This window comes from Monodelphis domestica, chromosome 4, assembly GCF_027887165.1.
Source record: "Monodelphis domestica isolate mMonDom1 chromosome 4, mMonDom1.pri, whole genome shotgun sequence".
Classification (NCBI taxonomy): Eukaryota; Metazoa; Chordata; class Mammalia; order Didelphimorphia; family Didelphidae; genus Monodelphis; species Monodelphis domestica.
Window position 1 is genome coordinate 428,002,437 of NC_077230.1, and position 25,829 is coordinate 428,028,265.

The following is a 25,829-nucleotide window of genomic DNA, read 5'->3' on the forward strand; positions in this document are numbered from 1 at the left end:
TGATGCAAAAGAAATTCACGCATCTACAAAACCAGTTTGACCAAACTGTAAAAGAAAACCAGGCTTTAAAGCAAGAACTAATAAAGCAAAGCCAAAACACCAAGAAATTAGAAGAGAACATAAAATATCTCACCGACAAGGTGATAGATCTGGAAAACAGGGGGAGAAGAGAAAATTTAAGAATAATTGGACTCCCAGAAAAGCCAGAAATAAACACCAAACTGGACATGGTGATACAAGATATAATCAAAGAAAATTGCCCAGAGATTCTAGAACAAGGGGGCAACACATCCACTGACAGAGCTCACAGAACACCTTCTACACTAAACCCCCAAAAGACAACTCCCAGGAATGTAATTGCCAAATTCCAAAGCTATCAAACAAAAGAAAAAATCCTACAGGAAGCCAGAAAAAGACAATTTAGATATAAAGGAATGCCAATCAGGGTCACACAAAACCTTGCAAGTTCTACGCTGAATGATCGTAAGGCATGGAACATGATCTTCAGAAAGGCAAGAGAGCTGGGACTCCAACCAAGAATCAGCTACCCAGCAAAACTGACTATATACTTCCAAGGGAAAGTATGGGCATTCAACAAAATAGAAGACTTCCAACTTTTTGCAAAGAAAAGACCAGAGCTCTGTGGAAAGTTTGATACCGAAAATCAAAGAGCAAGGAATACCTGAAAAGGTAAATATTAAGGAAAGGGGAAAAATGTTATCTTCTTCTTTTACTCAAACTCTCTTCTATAAGGACTACATTTATATCAACCTATGTATACTAATATGTGGGGAAAATGTAATGTATAAATAGGGGGAAAAGAAAGACCAAATAGAATAATGGTTCTCACACAAAGATTCACATGGGAAGGGGAGGGGAAGAAAACTCCTATAAGAAGGAGAGGAAGAGAGGGGGGGGGGTTTACTTAAACCTCAATCTCAGGGAAATCAACTCTGAGAGGGAAAAACATCCAGATCCATTGGGATCTTAAATTCTATCTTACCCAACAAGGGTAAGGAGAAGGGAAAACCAAGGGGGGGAGGGGGAGAGGGAGAACAAAAAGGGAGGGAAAGAGAGGGGGTAGGGGGAGGGAACAAAAAGGGAGGGACTAAAAAGGGAAACATCAAGGGAGGGGACAAGGGGGACTGATTCAAAGTAAATCACTGGACTAAAAGGTAGAGCCGAAGAAGAAAAGGTTAGAATTAGGGAAGGCAATCAAAATGCCAGGGAGTCCACAAATGACAATCATAACTTTGAACGTGAATGGGATGAACTCACCCATAAAACGTAGACGAATAGCAGAATGGATTAGAATCCAAAACCCTACCATATGTTGTCTTCAAGAAACACACATGAGGCGGGTTGACACCCACAAGGTCAGAATTAAAGGATGGAGTAAGACCTTTTGGGCCTCAACTGATAGAAAGAAGGCAGGAGTGGTAATCATGATATCTGATAAAGCCAATGCAAAAATAGACCTGATCAAAAGGGATAGGGAAGGTAATTATATTTTGTTAAAAGGGACTCTAGACAATGAGGAAATATCATTAATCAACATGTATGCACCAAATAATATAGCACCCAAATTTCTAATGGAGAAACTAGGAGAATTGAAGGAAGAAATAGACAATAAAACCATACTAGTGGGAGACTTAAACCAACCATTATCAAATTTAGATAAATCAAATCAAAAAATAAATAAGAAAGAGGTAAAAGAAGTGAATGAAATCTTAGAAAAATTAGAATTAATAGACATATGGAGAAAAATAAATAGGGATAAAAAGGAATACACCTTCTTCTCAGCACCACATGGCACATTCACAAAAATTGACCATACATTAGGTCACAGAAACATAGCACACAAATGCAAAAAAGCAGAAATAATGAATGCAGCCTTCTCAGATCACAAGGCAATAAAAATAATGATTAGTAATGGTACATGGAAAACCAAATCTAAAACCAATTGGAAATTAAACAATATGATACTCCAAAACCGTTTAGTTAAAGAAGAAATCATAGAAACAATTAAAAATTTTATCAAGGAAAATGACAATGGCGAAACATCCTTTCAAACCTTTTGGGATGCAGCCAAAGTGGTAATCAGAGGCAAATTCATATCCCTGAAAGCTCATATTAACAAACAAGGGAGAGCAGAGATCAATCAATTGGAAATGCAATTGAAAAAACTCGAAAGCAATCAAATTAAAAACCCCCAGCAGAAAACCAAATTAGAAATCCTAAAAATTAAGGGAGAAATTAATAAAATCGAAAGTGATAGAACTATTGATTTAATAAATAAGACAAGAAGCTGGTACTTTGAAAAAACAAACAAAATAGACAAAGTACTGGTCAATCTAATTAAAAAAAGGAAGGAAGAAAAGCAAATTCACAGCATTAAAGATGAAAAGGGGGACAGCACCTCCAATGAGGAGGAAATTAAGGCAATCATTAGAAATTACTTTGCCCAATTATATGGCAATAAATACACCAATTTAGGAGAAATGGATGAATATATACAAAAATACAAACTGCCTAGACTAACAGAAGAGGAAATAGAATTCTTAAATAATCCCATATCAGAAATTGAAATCCATCAAGCCATCAAAGAACTTCCTAAGAAAAAATCCCCAGGGCCTGATGGATTCACCTGTGAATTCTATCAAACATTCAGAGAACAGTTAACCCCAATACTATACAAACTATTTGACATAATAAGCAAAGAGGGAGTTCTACCAAACTCCTTTTACGACACAAACATGGTACTGATTCCAAAACCAGGCAGGTCAAAAACAGAGAAAGAAAACTATAGGCCAATCTCCCTAATGAATATAGATGCAAAAATTTTAAATAGGATACTAGCAAAAAGACTCCAGCAAGTGATCAGAAAGATCATTCACCATGATCAAGTAGGATTCATACCAGGGATGCAGGGCTGGTTCAACATTAGGAAAACCATCCACATAATTGACCACATCAACAAGCAAACTAGCAAGAACCACATGATTATCTCAACAGATGCAGAAAAAGCCTTTGATAAAATACAACACCCATTCCTATTAAAAACACTAGAAAGCATAGGAATAGAAGGGTCATTCCTAAAAATAATAAACAGTATATATCTAAAACCAACAGCTAATATCATCTGCAATGGGGATAAACTAGATGCATTCCCAATAAGATCAGGAGTGAAACAAGGATGCCCATTATCACCTCTACTATTTGACATTGTACTAGAAACACTAGCAGTAGCAATTAGAGAAGATAAAGAAATTGAAGGTATCAGAATAGGCAAGGAGGAGACCAAGTTATCACTCTTTGCGGATGACATGATGGTCTACTTAAAGAATCCTAGAGATTCAACCAAAAAGCTAATTGAAATAATCAACAACTTTAGCAAAGTTGCAGGATACAAAATAAACCCACATAAATCATCAGCTTTTCTATATATCTCCAACACAGCTCAGCAGCAAGAACTAGAAAGAGAAATCCCATTCAAAATCACCTTAGACAAAATAAAATACCTAGGAATCTATCTCCCAAGACAAACACAGGAACTATATGAACACAACTACAAAACACTCGCCACACAACTAAAACTAGACTTGAACAATTGGAAAAACATTAACTGCTCATGGATAGGACGAGCCAATATAATAAAAATGACCATCCTACCCAAACTTATTTATCTATTTATTGCCATACCCATTGAACTACCAAAATACTTCTTCACTGATTTAGGAAAAACCATAACAAAGTTCATTTGGAAGAACAAAAGATCAAGGATATCCAGGGAACTAATGAAAAAAAACACATATGATGGGGGCCTTGCAGTCCCAGACCTCAAACTATATTACAAAGCAGCAGTCATCAAAACAATTTGGTACTGGCTAAGAAACAGAAAGGAAGATCAGTGGAATAGACTGGGGGAAAACGACCTCAGCAAGACAGTATACGATAAACCCAAAGATCCCAGCTTTTGGGACAAAAATCCACTATTCGATAAAAACTGCTGGGAAAATTGGAAGACAGTGTGGGAAAGACTAGGAATAGATCAACACCTCACACCCTACACCAAGATAAATTCAAAATGGGTGAGTGACTTAAACATAAAGAAGGAAACCATAAGTAAATTGGGTAAACACAGAATAGTATACATGTCAGACCTTTGGGAGGGGAAAGGCTTTAAAACCAAGCAAGATATAGAAAGAATCACAAAATGTAAAATAAATAATTTTGACTACATCAAAGTAAAAAGCTTTTGTACAAACAAAACCAATATAACTAAAATCAGAAGGGAAACAACAAATTGGGAAAAAATCTTCATAGAAACCTCTGACAAAGGTTTAATTACTCATATTTATAATGAGCTAAATCAATTGTAGAAAAAATCAAGCCATTCTCCAATTGATAAATGGGCAAGGGAAATGGATAGGCAGTTCTCAGATAAAGAAATCAAAACTATTAACAAGCACATGAAGAAGTGTTCCACATCTCTTATAATCAGAGAGATGCAAATCAAAACAACTCTGAGGTATCACCTCACATCTAGCAGATTGGCTAACATAACAGCAAAGGAAAGTAATGAATGCTGGAGGGGATGTGGCAAAGTAGGGACATTAATTCATTGCTGGTGGAGTTGTGAACCGATCCAACCATTCTGGAGGGCAATTTGGAACTATGCCCAAAGGGCGACAAAAGAATATCTACCCTTTGACCCAGCCATAGCACTGCTGGGTCTGTACCCCAAAGAGATAATGGACACAAAGACTTGTACAAAAATATTCATAGCTGCGCTCTTTGTGGTGGCCCAAAACTGGAAAATGAAGGGATGCCCATCAATTGGGGAATGGCTGAACAAACTGTGGTATATGTTGGTGATGGAGTACTATTGTGCTCAAAGGAATAATAAAGTGGAGAAGTTCCATGGAGACTGGAACAACCTCCAGGAAGTGATGCAGAGCGAGAGGAGCAGAACCAGGAGAACATTGTACACAGAGACTAATACACTGTGGTATAATCGAACGTAATGGACTTCTCCATTAGGGGCGGTGTAATGTCCCTGAACAACTTTCAGGGATCCAGGAGCAAAAAACACCATTCATAAGCAAAGGATAAACTATGGGAGTGGAAACACCGAGAAAAAGCAACTGCCTGAATACAGAGGTTGAGGGGACATGACAGAGGAGAGACTCTAAATGAACACTCTAATGCAAATACTATCAACAAAGCAATGGGTTCAAATCAAGAAAACATCTAATGCCCAGTGGACTTACGCGTCGGCTATGGGGGGTGGGGGGGAGGAAAAGAAAATGATCTATGTCTTTAACGAATAATGCTTGGAAATGATCAAATAAAATATATTTAAAAAAAAAAGATTGAGGAAATATGTAGTTTACTTTTTCTCTCTCTCTACTAGAATCAGGGGAGCACACATTAAGGCTTTTTAAGCACTGTCTCTGAGTCTTTCTTCTTTTATTATATTTCCTCTTTCTCTATATCCCCTTCACCCATTTTCCCTCAGTTCCTAACTCTCTTTCTCAGGTGTCCACCTAGGAATAGATTAATTCATGGCTACAGGCAGGCACAACTCATACCTGTCCCAAAGATTTTAGTTTTCATTAGTGGTAGAAGGTAGAAGGGGGACAGAAAATAGATATTAGTTAATTGGAAAAATAAATAAATTAAGAAAAAGATCTTTTCAACCACAGGTGTCAAATACATAGCCTGCAACATTCCCAGGTGCTGCATGAACCAGGGGAAAAGGTAATTGGAAAATAGTTAACAAAAGAAAATGACAAACAGATAATTATATGATATTTTAAAATGTGAGCTTTAGGCATCCTCATGTACAGATTGAGGCGAATAAAAAATCATCCCTCCTCTAAAGTATATGCTGTTGGTGTCTGACTTCCCCAAGGTCAGTTCCCCACTTCACAATTCTATCTCTCCCCGCTGCTCTCCATTCAGAACATCCCCATAGTCTAGGAGAGGAAGTTGGGATACCCCTAAGGTTTGTAACAATAAAATTGCATGAAATAAAAGGAAACTAAGGCCAGAGATGATTTCTCTATGAACCTGCTGCCCATTAGTGTGATTATGAGACTGAAGGTTTTGTCATCGATACATAGGAAAGTCAGACCAGTGAATTAATTGGGCATCAGGAATTCTACTGTGGACCCAGTTACTGGAGGCTAAAGCCAATCATCCCTTTACATGGATAAGAATCAGGTTTCATAGCAGCCATACTTTCATGTGACTTTTTATGCCACAAAGAGGAAAAATATAGGTGCAATGGTGAATCTCTGTGTGTGAAAGGAGACAAAGTTTACATTCTCCTTTCCATCTCCAGAATTTCCCTGCCAAAGAGGACCAAGACCAGCCCCGTTGCATGACCAGAGCTTATACTCCAACCAAGACTAGAAATATTCTGTGGTTTCACAGCACCAAGGGAAAGGGACTGAAGGAAAGAGTATGGGGCAGTCATTGAAACTGCAGTCCTAGAAGGTGGGACACAAAGAAGGTTGTATGCTACTGGGACAGAAGAGAATAATACAATATCAATAACAAGGATGATGATGACAATTCACATGTTTTTGTGCCTAACATGTAAAAAGTACTTTCCCCACATGAAATCCTATTATATACAGAGCAAACATTATGCACTTTTCCAGATGAAGAAGCTGAGGATGTGAAAGGAGGAGACACACTTACCACACAGATAATAGACAGAGGAGGAATGATTAAATCCAAGTTTCATGATTCTGAGTTCAAGGTTCCTTCTACCACAATGCAATGTGCCAGGGACCACGGAGGCAGAATGTCACTTATGTCTATTTCTCTCCATGTCTATTCCTGCCAGGGAAAGAGAGAGCCCAACACAAAGTTGGGGGCCCAATCAAGCTACTCACCATAGATCATAAGAGTCTTGTTTGCAGTGCGCGTCAAGCCAGTAAATGAGTTAGTGGCAATACAGGTATAGTTTCCGATATGATTCAGGGATGTAATAATAGAAAATGAGGCTGAGTTGCTGACAGATTGTCCATTCTGTAACCAAGTGAATTGTGCTGGTGGGTTAGAATCAGCAACACAGCTCAAGGTAACATTTATCCCCGTTGCGAACTGATCACTTATATGGTCAATTGTGGCAATATCTGGGCCATCTGGGGGAAAAAGAAGGATTCCATATTTAGATTATGGCAGAAAAGAAGGGCATCTCCTAGTCTGTAACCCATCACCAGGGACCACTGTGATGCTCCTTTGAGCTGGGAAATTCACAGCTCCTCCTCTACTTTTACAGTTTGGATCTGAACTTGGAAGATCTTAGGGCTTTCTCCAGTTCAGCACCCTGGATGGCCACCCTCCACCAGAACACATGACAAGGCCAATCTGGGCTCCCTAAAGATGAAGGGGTTTGGGAACCTCAGAGCCTAGCTCTTTAGTTCTCAGAGAAGGGACTGAATTAGCCTGGCCTCTGGGAACACACCACCAGGCTATAAGCAGGCACCATATAGGAAGAAGCAATATACTTACAGGCAACATCCAGTGTGAATGGATGACTCCTATTGCTAAAAAATGGATTCCGGATTTCACACTCATATGGCCCTTTGTTATCTCTTCTTGTGAGCCTGCTGAGAGTGAGTGTCCTCTTATCTGGCGACAGCTGTATCCTGCTACCAGCTGGGGCAACTCCGTTTATGAACCACTGGTAAGCGTGAATTTGGCCTGTAGCCTGGCATGTCAATGAGAAGTCCTTGGTCTCCACTGCAGTAATGTTGGAGGTGACAATGGTAGGTTTGGACACTGGCGCTGTGCAGAGAATAGACAGAAAATGACTGTGTTGGTTCTTTTTCTTACCTTATAACCAAATAAGTGGTTTGGAAGTGGCCTGTCTAAGACCTTGGCAGGCTGGAGGCCAGACACCAAGAACCTGTGATTTGAATAGCAAAGCTCCCCCCTTTCTCTGGTGCAGATCTCATCTCCTCCAGGCCTTAGGAAAAGTTCAGCTTCAGTTCCTGTGACTGACAAAGACATTCAGATGGAGTCCAAGCCCCGGGTGCTCAGTCTTTCTGGGCTGAGGCAAGCAGGACTGGGGATGACAGACCCCTTCATCCAGCACCTGGGCTTGGATTTGAGGCCTTTATAGCTTGGCAGAACCAACAAGAGTTTATGATTCCTTGGCCTGGGCTTTCGGAAGCCAGTGTTCCTTACCTTGACAGCTTGATAAGGATATTGGGAGAGGTTGGTGTGGATAGACCAGGGACAGGCCACAGGGAGACTGTGCTCAGAAAGGGAAACATTACTTTAATTCTGAAGAGGAAAGAAAAGGAAAGGCAGAGAGTGGAAATAGATCAGTTAGTATCAGGGAACAAAAGGAAGAGCCTCAGGTTTGGAGTCAGGTCAGACCTGGTTCAAGTCTGGAGATTTCAAACCCACAATAACATCTCTGGTGCCTAGGACATGATTTGTCCACAGGAAGTAGTGCCTACCCTTTACAGAAGATTCTGGAATTCCCTGCTTTGGCCTCTCCCTTTTCCTTAGGTGTTTCCTACCCTATAAGATAAGAATGAGAATGTTGAAGGTGATCTTCAAGCTCAGATATGGTTTTATGCTGGGAATCTAAACTAATGGGGAATAATTTTCCCAGAGTCTTCATGGCCCAAGGAGAGCCCTTTCCTTATCTCTAGTTGGAAGTAAGGCCTTGCCACTGAGAGAGATATGTATGCCAGAGCAATCTCTGGGGCACATGCATGAGTATCGTCAGGCCTCTGTCCTGGGTCATCCATGGCCAGCTGTCTTAAAAATAATTTCCAAATTGATAGTCATAAGTTAGAAATATTTCAGCTTCCTTGACCTTTCTCCTTGTTATTTTGGTAGAGCTTGCACTCCATCCCTGGGTCTCCATTGGGAAGTTTAATGTGAGGAAGAGTGAGCCTCCCATTTGTATCCAGTAAAGCCAAGTGACACTGGCCAGGACAGTGACAAATCTGAGGTCAGCTAGCTACCTTTTGTAGTGGGGGGAGAATATGAAGGAACAGTGAGCATTCTCCTGCCATGAAGGCCATGGTAGGACTTTTTGGAAGGTGTTTTGGCAGCATCAATGGATACAGTGACTGACATGACATAGTGACTAGTGGTAGCCTATGAGGGAGAAAGACCTATGTTCAAATTCTGTCTCAAAATGTTACTGGCTGTGTGTCTTACTAGCAAGTCCCTATCTGTGTCTCAGTCTCCTGATCTGTTAAATGGGTAAAATAATCTCTCAGTCCAAGTGTTATTGGACCAAAAGAGAACATATATAGAAGTTCTGTATAAATCCTGAAAATAGCCCAAACAACGGTTCAGAGGAAGGAAAGTACAGAGTGTGAGTCTGAGTACCAAATGTAGACTCATGCTGTCTGAGCACACAATGCATGGCCAGAAGTATCTGAAAGGCCTGATGCCCTTTTGTGAATGGCTAAGGTTTAATGACAGACCAAGAACACTCAAGGATAGTCTGTAGGCAATAGAGAGTCATGAGCAGAGAAGAGACTAGAGCACACACATATTTAATTGAAGGACCAATTGAGGGCACTAGAGATGCTTAGCCCAAAGAAGAGAAGACTTGAGTGGGAGAGGAGACGTGTCTCCATGGACTGGTAGAGTTATAATGGGTTCTGTGCCCATGCCAGGGGATGTTCAGTGGCTTACATTGATCAGGTGGGGACTATTTTCCTTTCTCCTTACAGCAACATTCAGGTACCCTTTTATCTCTTGTCTATCACAGAACAACCCTTTTTTTAACCCTTACCTTCTGCATTAGAATCAATACTATGTATTGTTTCCAGACCAAAAGGGCCAGGCAATGGGGGTTAAGTAACTAGCTCAAGGTCACAGAGCCAAACAGGATCCAATTTTAATGGACTTGACTCCCTGATCATTTCTCTTCCAAAAATGATTTGGGATGCCTTGGGGAACTAACTGAGCTGGATTCCTGGCCTGACTCTGCAACAGTGCTGAGACCCATAAACAGGTTCAAATCCAACACAATCCCTTCATGGGTGAGGATGGACTCCAACATTTGCCCCTCTATGATCAGATGCAAATCAGGCTGGCTCAATCATCCCTGGCCTCAGATATTCCTCTCTTGCTATTGGTCTCCTTCTGTCCACTAGGTGGAACTACCAGGTGTGACAAGGAAATCACTTTTAAAAGACTGATATATATTAATTTAAGGTCGCCAAGGAATTCAGCTATGTAATTCCTTAATGAAAACTCGTCAGTTGTCAACCTTTTATGGAGTTTTAATTACAAACAGGAGGAAGAAAGGAATTAGAGATAGAGAGATAGAGGGAGAGAGAAAGGGGAGAGAAGGGAATAGGGCTTGAATACCCCTTCTGTTTAGGCTGGGCCAAAAGGCCCAAGCCCTTAGATAGCTGGGGCAATGAAACTAGATCAGTCCCTATTACTCACGTGACCAAATATGGAGAAACAGTCTCCTGGGCCCACACCTTCAGCTTCCTTCAGTGCAAGCTTCTCAGAGCACACCTCAACCACTCAGACAAACTCCTCAATCACCCCCAGTCTTCAGACCCTCCTATCCTTCAGGAAAACCCTCCAAGTTCCCTCCCCTCAGTCCTCACATCTCCCAATCACCTGTCCATCAATTTCCCTTTGCCAATGGAGGCTCTAGCTTAACCCAGGACCACCCAGAGGTCTCTGGCCTTTGCACATGTCTGTTGAAGGTCATATTTTCAAATAATTAAATCATTGATCCTTTGCTACAGCCCTTTCTAAATCCTGTTAACCTGAGGAGGATAGAGATTGGAATAATTAAATTTTGATCTAGGCTGCAGCCCTTACTCAATCCTGTTAGGACTGAATAGGGTGGAGATTGATTCAAAGTATCTCCATTGAATCAATTCTAAAATCAATCATGACTCAAAGAAATACCTGTTCTATGCTTTAAGCATAGGTCAAAGTCCTTTCCATTGTTCAGCAAAAGGTTTCTGTCCTAAAGTAATCTTAAGAAGGGAAGAGGAGGAAACTCCCATGCCAATGGGGTTCACATTCCAATAGCCAAGACCCACTATCAATAGGGAATTTTTCAAGTATGAAATTTCCCAATGGTGAAATTTCCAACATTTATAAGTCTAAGAAATTTTGAGGTTTACACAGGACAGGAAGAACTCTGGCTCATAAAAAGTTTCAGAGTAGCAGTTGACACCTAATGTGATCTAGGGCATCTTAACCTCTCTAGGGCTGTCTGTGGATACAACTGACTTCAGTTCCCTGGAAAGATCAGGAAATGTCCAATTTAACAGAAAATCCTGAAAATCCAAAGAGAATTTAATAAAATCAAAAGAAAAAATGCAGAATTAAATAAATCTAGGATCTGTTTTTTTTTAAATAAAAATACAACTAAATAGATGACCCATTGGTTAATTTCATTAAAGAAAGAGGAAAACATAATTACCAAAAGCAAAAATGAAAAGGATGAATAAGTTAGCAATGAAGTTGAAATTAAGGAAATTCTGAGCAATTATTTTAAGCAATTATGTACCAGCCATAACTCAGAAACAAAGAGTAATTGAAGGGTTACATCTAAAAAGCAAATCGGGAAAGGCTTTACAAAGTTATAATTGTGGATTGTCTTATGGCTCAATTAATATGGAAAGGCATAGAATATGTGGTTTCAGGTTTAGGATGGTATCCTCATGAAATCTGGGTACCCATTGCTAAAGATATACTACAGAAATATTTAGTCTTTACTATTAGCATACCCCATTACTATTACCACCTACACTCCACAAGGTTAATTTTCTTTTTTGTCCCAACATACTGTTGTTTTTCCTAGTGTTCTAAGAGATCTTCCAGTATCAGGACCTAATGTTTATGTTGATGCGAATGCTAGTTATAAGGCAGGAGTATACAAGGAAGATAGCTACCTGTCATTTTTACCACTCCTTTTTCTTCTACCCAACAAAATGAATTAACAGCTGTTTTGCTAGAATTTTGGTTATTTCAGGAGCCTTTCAACCTCATAATGGACTTTAAATATGTTTTTCAGTCTTTGCAAGGTGTAGAACAAGCTGTCATCAGATCTACTCAAAGCAATGTACAAATGTTATTCTGTAAATTACAAACTGTCATATGACAAAGGACACATCCAGTGTATGCCATGCATGTACGCAGTCATACCAATTTACCTGGACCTATTTTTAAAGGAAATGATATCATAGATCAAGCTTTGATTGCTCAATGTTATCTAACTGATATGCAATTAGCTGAGGAATCCATCATAGATTTCACCAAAATAGTACTGCTTTAGGCCAAATGTTGCAACTCACTAAAGATCAAGCCAGGAGTATTGTGAAAAAGTGTCCTAATTGTGTTCCAAACCATCCCCCAATGTATATTGGTGTGAATCCCAGAGGCTTAAGTAGTACAGATATACGGCAAATGGATGTGACTCACAAACCGTCCTTTGGACGACTTAAATATATCCATGTCACTGTGGATACTTATTCAGGGTTTTTATGGGCTTACTTTTCAGATGCCTGGTCCCCCCAGAACATTTAAAACAGATAATGGACCTGCTTATACTTCCAAACAACTTTTTCTTTTTTGTAAAACTTGGGATATTCAACACCTCACAGGTATCCCATACATTCCACAAGGACAAGCTATTGTGGAGCATAGTAATCAAGTACTAAAAATGTTTCTTTTAAAACAAAAAGGAGGAGACAGCACCCCACATCAACGATCGGCAATAACTGTATATACTATAAATAATTTGATCTTTACTTCCAATAATATATCCAGAGCTGAAAATTTTTTCTCTGCATTTTCTTATGAACGAAATTGAGGTACCACTACTCCTGTATTCCCTGCTACAGAAGAAAAATTTGTCATATGGAAAGATGATGATCAATCCTGGCAAGGACCTCACCCAGTGGTCCTGCAAGGCCAAGGCTTTGTTTGTGGCTCCACAGGTAAAGACAGTGTATGGCTCCCTTCCTGCTGAGTTCAAGAGACTGACTGACCATAAAGAGAAGGACGAGAAGGGGACTCCGGAAGCCTCACAAGGAGACTCGACTACGTCTCAATAAGATACTGACTCTTCTACTTCTATTCCAGAATTTAAGTACAGCTCCTGGAATAAAGAGATGGGTTTTTTGGGAACAACCACCTTGGGTAGAGTATGTCGGCATGGGACACACTTTACCGTAAGTCATCTTATATACAAAAACTAATTCTGATATTCCTGGCATTTACCATTTTGAGAGACAAGCTAAGGACAATAATCAGGCCAATAATTGTTTGTGTCTTTCAATTGGACTGGACTAGTTGAGGCACCCCCAGTGTGCCTCACACGAGACCATCCTGAATGCATGCCCCTCAGATCTCTGCAGGCGCATTATTATGGTCATCCTGACCTGTCAGACTCTTTCTGGATAGGATCTTATCGTGTAGACAAAGGGGTAAAATATAAAGGGTACAGCCAACTGCAATATTTAGTTTGGTTAGGGGAATCTTGTGATGGTACTTGGGGACAAGAAATACCTATTTGTCCTTCTGTGATGGAATATGAACAAAGAGACACTGTTAATATGTTTCCTCCCTTGCTATTGTGTAGATCTAAACGGGCACCATGTATTCATTGGAAAAATATGATTTGGGTATCTTGGCATAACGACACAAGGTGTATTGGAAAGAAACTGGATTCTTATAAATTTCATCATAGTTTTATAGGAGGATACAGCTTGCCTTTGTGGGTGATGCTCCCAGAGCTAATTGGTTACGTTCTGCTAATTTCATACAGATTTTGATTGATTATGGAAAGACAGCCCTGGCATTGGATAAAGTAAATATGTATCACTATGTTAATGTTTCTAATAATGGAAAAGTCCAAAAACCAGTAAATACAAGTGTTACATTAGACATTCAGACTTGCCTAACAGGGGGATATGCTTTTATAACTACAGTAAATAATCATCCTGAAGCTTTGAACATTACTGAAATAACAAGCAAAAGAGTTAGATATTTGAATATTGGAATGTAACCTGTAGCAACTGTAGGGTCAGTTACTGTGTAGGATCACAGGTGGATGGGCCTGTCTTAATCATTAAGTGACCACGCATGGCCCTTTTTGCCACTGAACATGAAGATTCATAGTATGGTAGCCCAGGGGATCAAATTCTTTATGTATTACAACAAAAAATAAGACCACAACATAAATGATGTATTATTTGTATTGCATTAGGCATAGTAGCATTAGTTTCTTCATTGGCTCCTACTATAATAGATTCTGTATCTTTAGCACAATCAGTATCTAACTTACATTCTCTTGAGAATGACGCCAATCATTTGAAAGCATTGGCTACAAATGTAACCTCAGCATTAGAAAGAGAAATAGAAATTGATACAAGTTTTTACAAAAGTATTATGATGTTACAGAAAAATATGACTGATCTAACAAATGAAGTAGAATATATCATTGAAAACACACATGAAATGTGATTATAGATATACTACATTTTGCTTACTATATAAGAGTAAATAATGACACAAAAACATTCCTATATATCCTAAAATCCTATTATATACAGAGCAAATATTATTCACTTTTCCAGATGAAGAAGCTGAGGATGTGAAAGGAGGAGACACACTTACCACACAGATAATATAGACAGAGGAGGAATGATTAAATCCAAGTTTCATGATTCTGAGTAGAAGGTTCCTTCTACCACAATGCATTGTGCCATGGGACAACGGAGGCAGAATGTCACTTATGTCTATTTCTCTCCATGTCTATTTCTGCCAGGGAAAGAGAGAGCCCAACACAAAGTTGGGGGCCCAATCAAGCTACTCACCATAGATCATAAGAGTCTTGTTTGCAGTGCGCGTCAAGCCAGTAAATGAGTTAGTTGCAATACAGGTATAGTTTCCGATATGATTCAGGGATGTAATAATAGAAAATGAGGCTGAGTTGCTGACAGATTGTCCATTCTGTAACCAAGTGAATTGTGCTGGTGGGTTAGAATCAGCAACACAGCTCAAGGTAACATTTATCCCCGTTGCGAACTGATCACTTATATGGTCAATTGTGGCAATATCTGGGCCATCTGGGGGAAAAAGAAGGATTCCATATTTAGATTATGGCAGAAAAGAAGGGCATCTCCTAGTCTGTAACCCATCACCAGGGACCACTGTGATGCTCCTTTGAGCTGGGAAATTCACAGCTCCTCCTCTACTTTTACAGTTTGGATCTGAACTTGGAAGATCTTAGGGCTTTCTCCAGTTCAGCACCCTGAATGGCCACCCTCCACCAGAACACATGACAAGGCCAATCTGGGCTCCCTAAAGATGAAGGGGTTTGGGAACCTCAGAGCCTAGCTCTTTAGTTCTCAGAGAAGGGACTGAATTAGCCTGGCCTCTGGGAACACACCACCAGGCTATAAGCATGCAACATATAGGAAGAAGCAATATACTTACAGGCAACATCCAGTGTGAATGGATCACTCCTATTGCTATAAAATGGATTCCGGATTTCACACTCATATGGCCCTTTGTTATCTCTTCTTGTGAGCCTGCTGACAGTGAGTGTCCTCTTATCTGGCGACAGCTGTATCCTGCTACCAGCTGGGGCAACTCTGTTTATGAACCACTGGTAAGCGTGAATTTGACCTGTAGCCTGGCATGTCAATGAGAAGTCCTTGGTCTCCACTGCAGTAATGTTGGAGGTGACAATGGTAGGTTTGGACACTGGCGCTGTGCAGAGAATAGACAGAAAATGACTGTGTTGGTTCTTTTTCTTACCTTATAACCAAATAAGTGGTTTGGAAGTGGCCTGTCTAAGACCTTGGCAGGCTGGAGGCCAGACACCAAGAACCTGTGATTTCAATAACAAAGCTCCCCCCTTTCTCTGGTGCAGATCTCATCTCCTCCAGGCCTTAGGAAAAGTTCAGCTTCAGTTCCTGTGACTGACAAAGACATTCAGATGGAGTCCAAGCTCCGGGTGCTCAGTCTTTCTGGGCTGAGGCAAGCAGGACTGGGGATGACAGACCCCTTCATCCAGCACCTGGGCTTGGATTTGAGGCCTTTATAGCTTGGCAGAACCACCAAGAGTTTATGATTCCTTGGCCTGGGCTTTCGGAAGCCAGTGTTCCTTACCTTGACAGCTTGATAAGGATATTGGGAGAGGTTGGTGTGGATAGACTAGGGACAGGCCACAGGGAGACTGTGCTCAGAAAGGGAAACATTACTTTAATTCTGAAGAGGAAAGAAAAGGAAAGGCAGAGAGTGGAAATAGATCAGTTAGTATCAGGGAACAAAAGGAAGAGCCTCAGGCTGGGAGTCAGGTCAGACCTGGTTCAAGTCTGGAGATTTCAAACCCACAATAACATCTCTGGTGCCTAGGACATGATTTGTCCACAGGAAGTAGTTCCTACCCTTTACAGAAGATTCTGGAATTCCCTGCTTTGGCCTCTCCCTTTTCCTTAGGTGTTTCCTACCCTATAAGATAAGAATGAGAATGTTGAAGGTGATCTTCAAGCTCAGATATGGTTTTATGCTGGGAATCTAAACTAATGGGGAATAATTTTCCCAGAGTCTTCATGGCCCAAGGAGAGCCCTTTCCTTATCTCTAGTTGGAAGTAAGGCCTTGCCACTGAGAGAGATATGTATGCCAGAGCAATCTCTGGGGCACATGCATGAGGATCGTCAGGCTTCTGTCCTGGGTTATCCATGGCCAGCTGTCTTAAAAATAATTTCCAAATTGATAGTCATAAGTTAGAAATATTTCAGCTTCCTTGACCTTTCTCCTTGTTATTTTGGTAGAGCTTGCACTCCATCCCTGGGTCTCCATTGGGAAGTTTAATGTGAGGAAGAGTGAGCCTCCCATTTGTATCCAGTAAAGCCAAGTGACACTGGCCAGGACAGTGACAAATCTGAGGTCAGCTAGCTACCTTTTGTAGTGGGGGGAGAATATGAAGGAACAGTGAGAATTCTCCTGCCATGAAGGCCATGGTAGGACTTTTTGGAAGGTGTTTTGGCAGCATCAATGGATACAGTGCCTGACATGACATAGTGACTAGTGGTAGCCTAAGTGGGAGAAAGACCTATGTTCAAATTCTCTCTCAAAATGTTACTGGCTGTGTGTCTTACTAGCAAGTCCCTATCTGTGTCTCAGTCTCCTGATCTGTTAAATGGGTAAAATAATCTCTCAGTCCAAGTGTTATTGGACCAAATGAGAACATATATAGAAGTTCTGTATAAATCCTGAAAATAGCCCAAACAACGGTTCAGAGGAAGGAAAGTACAGAGTGTGAGTCTGAGTACCAAATGTAGACTCATGCTGTCTGAGCACACAATGCATGGCCAGAAGTATCTGAAAGGCCTGATGCCCTTTTGTGAATGGCTAAGGTTTAATGACAGACCAAGAACACTCAAGGATAGTCTGTAGGCAATAGAGAGTCATGAGCAGAGAAGAGACTAGAGCACACACATATTTAATTGAAGGACCAATTGAGGGCACTAGAGATGCTTAGCCCAAAGAAGAGAAGACTTGAGTGGGAGAGGAGACGTGTCTCCATGGACTGGTGGAGTTATAATGGGTTCTGTGACCCTGCCAGGGGATGTTCAGTGGCTTACATTGATCAGGTGGGGACTATTTTCCTTTCTCCTTACAGCAACATTCAGGTACCCTTTTATCTCTTGTCTATCACAGAACAACCCTTTTTTTAACCCTTACCTTCTGCATTAGAATCAATACTATGTATTGTTTCCAGAGCAAAAGGGCCAGGCAATGGGGGTTAAGTAACTAGCTCAAGGTCACAGAGCCAAAGAGGATCCAGTTTTAATGGACTTGACTCCCTGATCATTTCTCTTCCAAAAATGATTTGGGATGCCTTGGGGAACTAACTGAGCAGGATTCCTGGCCTGACTCTGCAACAGTGCAGAGACCCATAAACAGGTTCACATCCAACACAATCCCTTCATGGGTGAGGATGGACTCCAACATTTGCCCCTCTATCATCAGATGCAAATCAGGCTGGCTCAATCATCCCTGGCCTCAGATATTCCTCTCTTGCTATTGGTCTCATTCTGTCCACTAGGTGGAACTACCAGGTGTGACAAGGAAATCACTTTTAAAAGACTGATATATATTAATTTAAGGTCGCCAAGGAATTCAGCTATGTAATTCCTTAATGAAAACTCAAGTCAGTCGTCAACCTTTTATGGAGTTTTAATTGCAAACAGGAGGAAGAAAGGAATTAGAGATAGAGAGATAGAGGGAGAGAGAAAGGGGAGAGAAGGGAATAGGGCTTGTATACCCCTTCTGTTTAGGCTGGGCCAAAAGGCCCAAGCCCTTAGATAGCTGGGGCAATGAAAGGAGATCAGTCCCTATTACTCACGTGACCAAATATGGAGAAACAGTCTCTGGGGCCCCCACCTTCAGCTTCCTTCAGTGCAAGCTTCTCAGAGCACACCTCAACCACTCAGACAAACTCCTCAATCACCCCCAGTCTTCAGACCCTCCTATCCTTCAGGAAAACCCTCCAAGTTCCCTCCCCTCAGTCCTCACATCTCCCAATCACCTGTCCATCAATTTCCCTGTGCCAATGGAGGCTCTAGCTTAACCCAGGACCATCCAGAGGTCTCTGGCCTTTGCACATGTCTGTTGAAGGTCATATTTTCAAATAATTAAATCTTTGATCCTTTGCTACAGCCCTTTCTAAATCCTGTTAACCTGAGGAGGATAGAGATTGGAATAATTAAATTTTGATCTAGACTGCAGCCCTTACTCAATCCTGTTAGGACTGAATAGGGTGGAGATTGATTCCAAGTATCTCCATTGTATCAATTCTAAAATCAATCATGACTCAAAGAAATTCCTGTTCTATGCTTTAAGCATAGGTCAAAGTCCTTTCCATTGTTCAGCAAAAGGTTTCTGTCCTAAAGTAATCTTAAGAAGGGAAGAGGAGGAAACTCCCATGCCAATGGGGTTCACATTCCAATAGCCAAGACCCACTATCAATAGGGAATTTTTCAACTATGAAATTTCCCATTGGTGAAATTTCCAACATTTATAAGTCTAAGAAATTTTGAGGTTTACACAGGACAGGAAGAACTCTGGCTCATAAAAAGTTTCAGAGTAGCAGTTGACACCTAATGTGATCTAGGGCATCTTAACCTCTCTAGGGCTGTCTGTGGATACAACTGACTTCAGTTCCCTGGAAAGATCAGGAAATGTCCAATTAAACAGAAAATCCTGAAAATCCAAAGAGAATTTAATAAAATCAAAAGAAAAAATGCAGAATTAAATAAATCTAGGATCTGTTTTTTTCTTTTTTTAATAAAAATACAACTAAATAGATGACCCATTGGTTAATTTCATTAAAGAAAGAGGAAAACATAATTACCAAAAGCAAAAATGAAAAGGATGAATGAGTTAGCAATGAAGTTGAAATTAAGGAAATTCTGAGCAATTATTTTGAGCAATTATGTACCAGCCAGAACTCAGAAACAAAGAGTCATTGAAGGGTTACATCTAAAAAGCAAATCGGGAAAGGCTTTACAAAGTTATAATTGTGGATTGTCTTATGGCTCAATTAATATGGAAAGGCATAGAATATGTGGTTTCAGGTTTAGGATGGTATCCTCATGAAATCTGGGTACCCATTGCTAAAGATATACTACAGAAATATTTAGTCTTTACTATTAGCATACCCCATTACTATTACCACCTACACTCCACAAGGTTAATTTTCTTTTTTGTCCCAACATCCTGTTGTTTTTCCTAGTGTTCTAAGAGATCTTCCAGTATCAGGACCTAATGTTTATGTTGATGCGAATGCTAGTTATAAGGCAGGAGTATACAAGGAAGGTAGCTACCTGTCATTTTTACCACTCCTTTTTCTTCTACCCAACAAAATGAATTAACAGCTGTTTTGCTAGAATTTTGGTTATTTCAGGAGCCTTTCAACCTCATAATGGACTTTAAATATATTTTTCAGTCTTTGCAAGGTGTAGAACAAGCTGTCATCAGATCTACTCAAAACAATGTACAAATGTTATTCTGTAAATTACAAACTGTCATATGACAAAGGACACATCCAGTGTATGCCATGCATGTACGCAGTCATACCAATTTACCTGGACCTATTTTTAAAGGAAATGATATCATAGATCAAGCTTTGATTGCTCAATGTTATCTAACTGATATGCAATTAGCTGAAGAATCCATCATAGATTTCACCAAAATAGTACTGCTTTAGGCCAAATGTTGCAACTCACTAAAGATCAAGCCAGGAGTATTGTGAAAAAGTGTCCTAATTGTGTTCCAAACCATCCCCCAATGTATATTGGTGTGAATCCCAGAGGCTTAAGTAGTACAGATATAAGGCAAATGGATGTGACTCACAAACCGTCCTTTGGACGACTTAAATATATCCATGTCACTGTGGATACTTATTCAGGGTTTTTATGGGCTTACTTTTCAGATGCCTGGTCCCCCCAGAACATTTAAAACAGATAATGGACCTGCTTATACTTCCAAACAACTTTTTCTTTTTTGTAAAACTTGGGATATTCAACACCTCACAGGTATCCCATACATTCCACAAGGACAAGCTATTGTGGAGCATAGTAATCAAATAATAAAAATGTTTCTTTTAAAACAAAAAGGGGGAGACAGCACCCCACATCAACGATCGGCAATAACTGTATATACTATAAATAATTTGATCTTTACTTCCAATAATATATCCAGAGCTGAAAATTTTTTCTCTGCATTTTCTTATGAACGAAATTGAGGTACCACTACTCCTGTATTCCCTGCTACAGAAGAAAAATTTGTCATATGGAAAGATGATGATCAATCCTGGCAAGGACCTCACCCAGTGGTCCTGCAAGGCCAAGGCTTTGTTTGTGGCTCCACAGGTAAAGACAGTGTATGGCTCCCTTCCTGCTGAGTTCAAGAGACTGACTGACCATAAAGAGAAGGACGAGAAGAGGACTCCGGAAGCCTCACAAGGAGACTCGACTACGTCTCAATAAGATACTGACTCTTCTACTTCTATTCCAGAATTTAAGTACAGCTCCTGGAATAAAGAGATGGGTTTTTTGGGAACAACCACCTTGGGTAGAGTATGTTGGCATGGGACACACTTTACCGTAAGTCATCTTATATACAAAAACTAATTCTGATATTCCTGGCATTTACCATTTTGAGAGACAAGCTAAGGACAATAATCAGGCCAATAATTGTTTGTGTCTTTCAATTGGACTGGACTAGTTGAGGCACCCCCAGTGTGCCTCACACGAGACCATCCTGAATGCCTGCCCCTCAGATCTCTGCAGGCGCATTATTATGGTCATCCTGACCTGTCAGACTCTTTCTGGATAGGATCTTATCGTGTAGACAAAGGGGTAAAATATAAAGGGTACAGCCAACTGCAATATTTAGTTTGGCTAGGGGAATCTTGTGATGGTACTTGGGGACAAGAAATACCTATTTGTCCTTCTGTGATGGAATATGAACAAAGAGACACTGTTAATATGTTTCCTCCCTTGCTATTGTGTAGATCTAAAAGGTCGCCATGTATTCATTGGAAAAATATGATTTGCGTATCTTGGCATAACGACACAAGGTGTATTGGAAAGAAACTGGATTCTTATAAATTTCATCATAGTTTTATAGGAGGATACAGCTTGCCTTTGTGGGTGATGCCCCCAGAGCTAATTGGTTACGTTCTGCTAATTTCATACAGATTTTGATTATGGAAAGACAGCCCTGGCATTGGATGAAGTAAATATGTATCACTATGTTAATGTTTCTAATAATGGAAAAGTCCAAAAACCAGTAAATACAAGTGTTACATTAGACATTCAGACTTGCCTAACAGGGGGATATGCTTTTATACCTACAGTAAATAATCATCCTGAAGCTTTGAACATTACTGAAATAACAAGCAAAAAAGTTAGATATTAGAATATTGGAATGTAACCTGTAGCAACTGTAGGGTCAGTTACTGTGTAGGATCACAGGTGGATGGGTCTGTCTTAATCATTAAGTGACCACGCATGGCCCTTTTTGCCACTGAACATAAAGATTCATGGTATGGTAGCCCAGGTGATCAAATTCTTTATGTATTACAACAAAAAATAAGACCACAACATAAACGATGTATTACTTGTATTGCATTAGGCATAGTAGCATTAGTTTCTTCATTGGCTTCTACTATAATAGATTCTGTATCTTTAGCACAATCAGTATCTAACTTACATTCTCTTGAGAATGACGCCAATCATTTGAAAGCATTGGCTACAAATGTAACCTCAGCATTAGAAAGAGAAAAAGAAATTGATACAAGTTTTTACAAAAGTATTATGATGTTACAGAAAAATATGACTGATCTAACAAATGAAGTAGAATGTGTCATTGAAAACACACATGAAATGTGATTATAGATATACTGCATTTTGCTTACTATATAAGAGTAAATAATGACACAAAAACATTGGAAAAAAATTAAATTACAATTACAGGAATTATGGGACCATGAAAACATCACCAAATATATTAACAATCTCAGTATATTAATTCAGAATATTGATTCATCCTTTCAGGAGGATCTCTAACCACAGCATATCGCAGATTCTTTGTATAATTGGATTGAAACATAAAAAGGATTGTTTTCCTCCTTATTTCATGATATGACTCTTCTTGTAGTTGGTGCACTTGTGATTTTGTTTATCTGCTTATGCTTGCCTTGATTGCTAAAAGCTTTAATTACTAGTTTTGCTGAATTGCAAAAAAACTATTAATGGGATCCTGTACCAAAAGGAATTTGATGTCTTAAAAATAAATGGGGAATTGCAGTGAACCTTCCAGGAACCCATGAGAAAAAATTCCTCTTCCCAGGTGTTTGACACAAACTATTCCTGCTGAGTACACCAAAACATAGAAATCTCAGTTCAAGGCTGCATAAACAATTCCAAGATCTCCTAAGAACGGGTTAACTCCCCTGTTCACATTCTGGGGAGGATTGGGGAGAATAGATTCTTTCTCTTGAGGAGAACTTTAAATCTTGCGTGCTGCATACAATAAACGTTCATTATCCCTGCTTTGATAATGTTGCAGTCTTTCTTTCTTGAAACTTTTTAGCAGTCCCCTATTGCAACTCCTTAGGAGCCCCAGGCAGTTTTCTAATATGCAGTTCCCTCAATTGATCTTCAGAGACTCCAGAACCCTCACCAATCTGGCTGAACATTCCCCAGTTCACTGTTGCCACTTGTAAATTGTGTCATCTAGAACCAAATACAATAATCCAAGTGCCATCTGATTGTACAGAAAGACAGCTATCTCCTTATTCTTCGAAGTGGACATGCTTCTCTTAAGACTGCATTAGTGGTTGGGGTAGTTGTGTAGCTCAGTGGATTGAGAGCCAGGCCTAGAGATCAGAAGTTCTGGGATCAAATCTGACCTCAAATAATTCAAAGATATATGACCTTGGGCCACTCATTTAACTTCCATTGCACAGCATGGATTCTAATGCTAATAGTGAAGGATTAAAAAAAGTATAGATTTTGTTTTTTCAACTACCCTGTTACCTTCCCACTAATAATAAGTTTGTGGATCTCTCAATCATCCCCAACATCTCTTTATGCAATCCAACATGGCATTAATAGTCTGTATCCAATTTCTCCCTTTTTTTTTTTTAGTTTTTAGTTTTTAAACATTACTTTATTTGGTCATTTTCATACATTATTCATTGGAATCAGAGATCATTTTCTTTTCCTCACCTCCCCTTCCACCAACCCTCCCCAAGTCAACGTGTGATTCCACTGGGTATCACATGTGCCCTTGCTCCGAACCCTATTCCTTGCTGTTGGTATTTGCATTAGGGTGCTCATTTAGCATTTCTCCTCAATCATATCCCCTCAACAACTGTAGTCAAGTAGTTGCCTTTCCTCCATGTTTTTACTCCCACACTTTCTCTTCTGCTTAAGGATACCGTTTTTTTTTTCTCATAGATCCCTTCAGATTGTTCAGGGACATTGCATTACCATTAATGGAGAAATCCATTACATTCAATTGTGCCACAGTGTCTCAGTCTCTGTGTACAATGTTCTCCTGGCTCTGCTCCTATCACTCTGCATCACTTCCTGGAGGTCGTTCCAGTCTCCATGGAATTCCTCCACTTTATTATTCCTATTAGCACAATAGTATTCCATCACCAACATATACCACAATTTGTTTAGTCATTCCCCAATGGAAGGGCATCCCCTCATTTTCCAATTTTTTTTTTTTGCCAGCACAAAGAGCACAGCTATGAATATTCTTGTACATGTCTTTTTCCTTATTTGGGGTACAAACCCAGAAGTGCTATAGCTGGATCAAAGGGCAGACAATCTTTAGTGCTCTTTGGACATAGTTCCAAATTACCTTCCAGAATGGTTGGATCAGTACACAGCCCCATCAGCAATGCATTAATGTCCCAAATTTTGCGACATTCCCTCCAGCATTCATTACTTTCCTTTGCTGTCATGTTGGCCAATCTGCTAGGTGTAAGGTGATACCTCAGAGTTGTTTTGATTTGCATCTCTCTGATTATAAGAGATTTAGAACAATTTTTCACGTGCTTATGAATAGTTTTGATTTCTTTAACTGAAAATTGCCGATTCATGTCCCTTGCCCATTTTTCAATTGGATAATGACTTGACTTTTTCTACAATTGGTTTAGCTCTTTATAAATTTGAGTAATTAGACCTTTGTCAGAGCTTTATGTTATGAAGATTGTTTCCCAATTTGTTGCTTCTCTTCTAATTTTAGTTACATTGGTTTTGTTTATACAAAATCTTCTTAATTTGATGTAGTCAAAAATATTTGTTTTACATTTTGTTACTATTTATAAGTCTTGCTTGGTTTTAAATTCTTTCCCTTCTCAAAGGTTTGACATGTATACCATTCTGTGTTCACCTAATTTACTAATAGTTTCCTTCTTTATATTCAAGTCATTCACCCATTCTAAATTTATCTTGGTGTAGGGTGTGATTTGTTGATCCAAACCTAATCTTACCCACACTCTCTTCTAATTTCCCCAGCAGTTTTTATTAAATAGCTGATTTTTGTCCCAAAAACAGGGGCCTTTGTGTTTGTCATAGACTGTCTTGCTGAGGTCATTTAGCCCAAGTCTATTCCACTTATACTCCTTTCTGTCTCTTAGCCAGTACCAAATTGTTTTGATGACCACTGCTTTGTAATATAGTTTGAGATTGGGGAAGGCAAGGCCACTTTCCTATGTATTTTTTTTTCATTATTTCCCTGGATATCCTTGAACCTTTGTTCTTCCAAATGAACTTTGTTATGGTTTTCTCTAATTCGGTAAAAAAAAGTTTTTTGGAAGTTCCATGGGTATGACACTAAATAGATAGATAAGTTTGGATAGGATGATCATTTTTATTATGTTATCCCATCCCACCCATGAGGAATCAATGTTTTTCCAATTGTTTAGATCTAGTTTTAATGGTGTGGATAGTGTTTCGTAGTTGTGTTCATATAGTTCCCGTGTTTGTCTCGGGAGATAGATTCCTAAGTATTTTATATTGTCTAGAGTGATTTTTAAATGAAATTTCTCTTTCTAATTCTTGCTGTTGAGATGTGTTGAAAAGATATAGAAATGCTGATGACTTATGTGGGTTTATTTTGTATCCTGAAACTTTGGTAAAGTTGTTGATTATTTCCACTAGCTTTTTAGTTGATTCTCTAGGATACTTTAAATAGACCATCATATCATTTGCAAAGAGTGACAGCTTGGTATCCTCATTGCCAATTTTAATACCTT

The 25,829-nt window shown here is 39.5% G+C and overlaps 1 protein-coding gene across 1 annotated transcript in view; it reads right to left on the bottom strand.

Annotated features, from left to right (window-relative positions):
* Nucleotides 1–15,122, bottom strand: part of LOC103102789 (carcinoembryonic antigen-related cell adhesion molecule 5-like) — a 64,183-nt gene extending 49,061 nt beyond the window's left edge. Inside the window, exons 1-3 of the mRNA XM_056826231.1 lie at nt 14,853–15,122; nt 7,531–7,806; nt 6,909–7,160 (exon numbers count right to left, since the gene is read on the bottom strand). Of these exons, the coding sequence (XP_056682209.1) occupies nt 6,909–7,160; nt 7,531–7,806; nt 14,853–14,862 (538 nt within the window). The 5' untranslated portion in view covers nt 14,863–15,122. The remainder of the gene's footprint in view (nt 1–6,908; nt 7,161–7,530; nt 7,807–14,852) is intronic.
* Nucleotides 15,123–25,829: the final 10,707 nt, after the last annotated feature.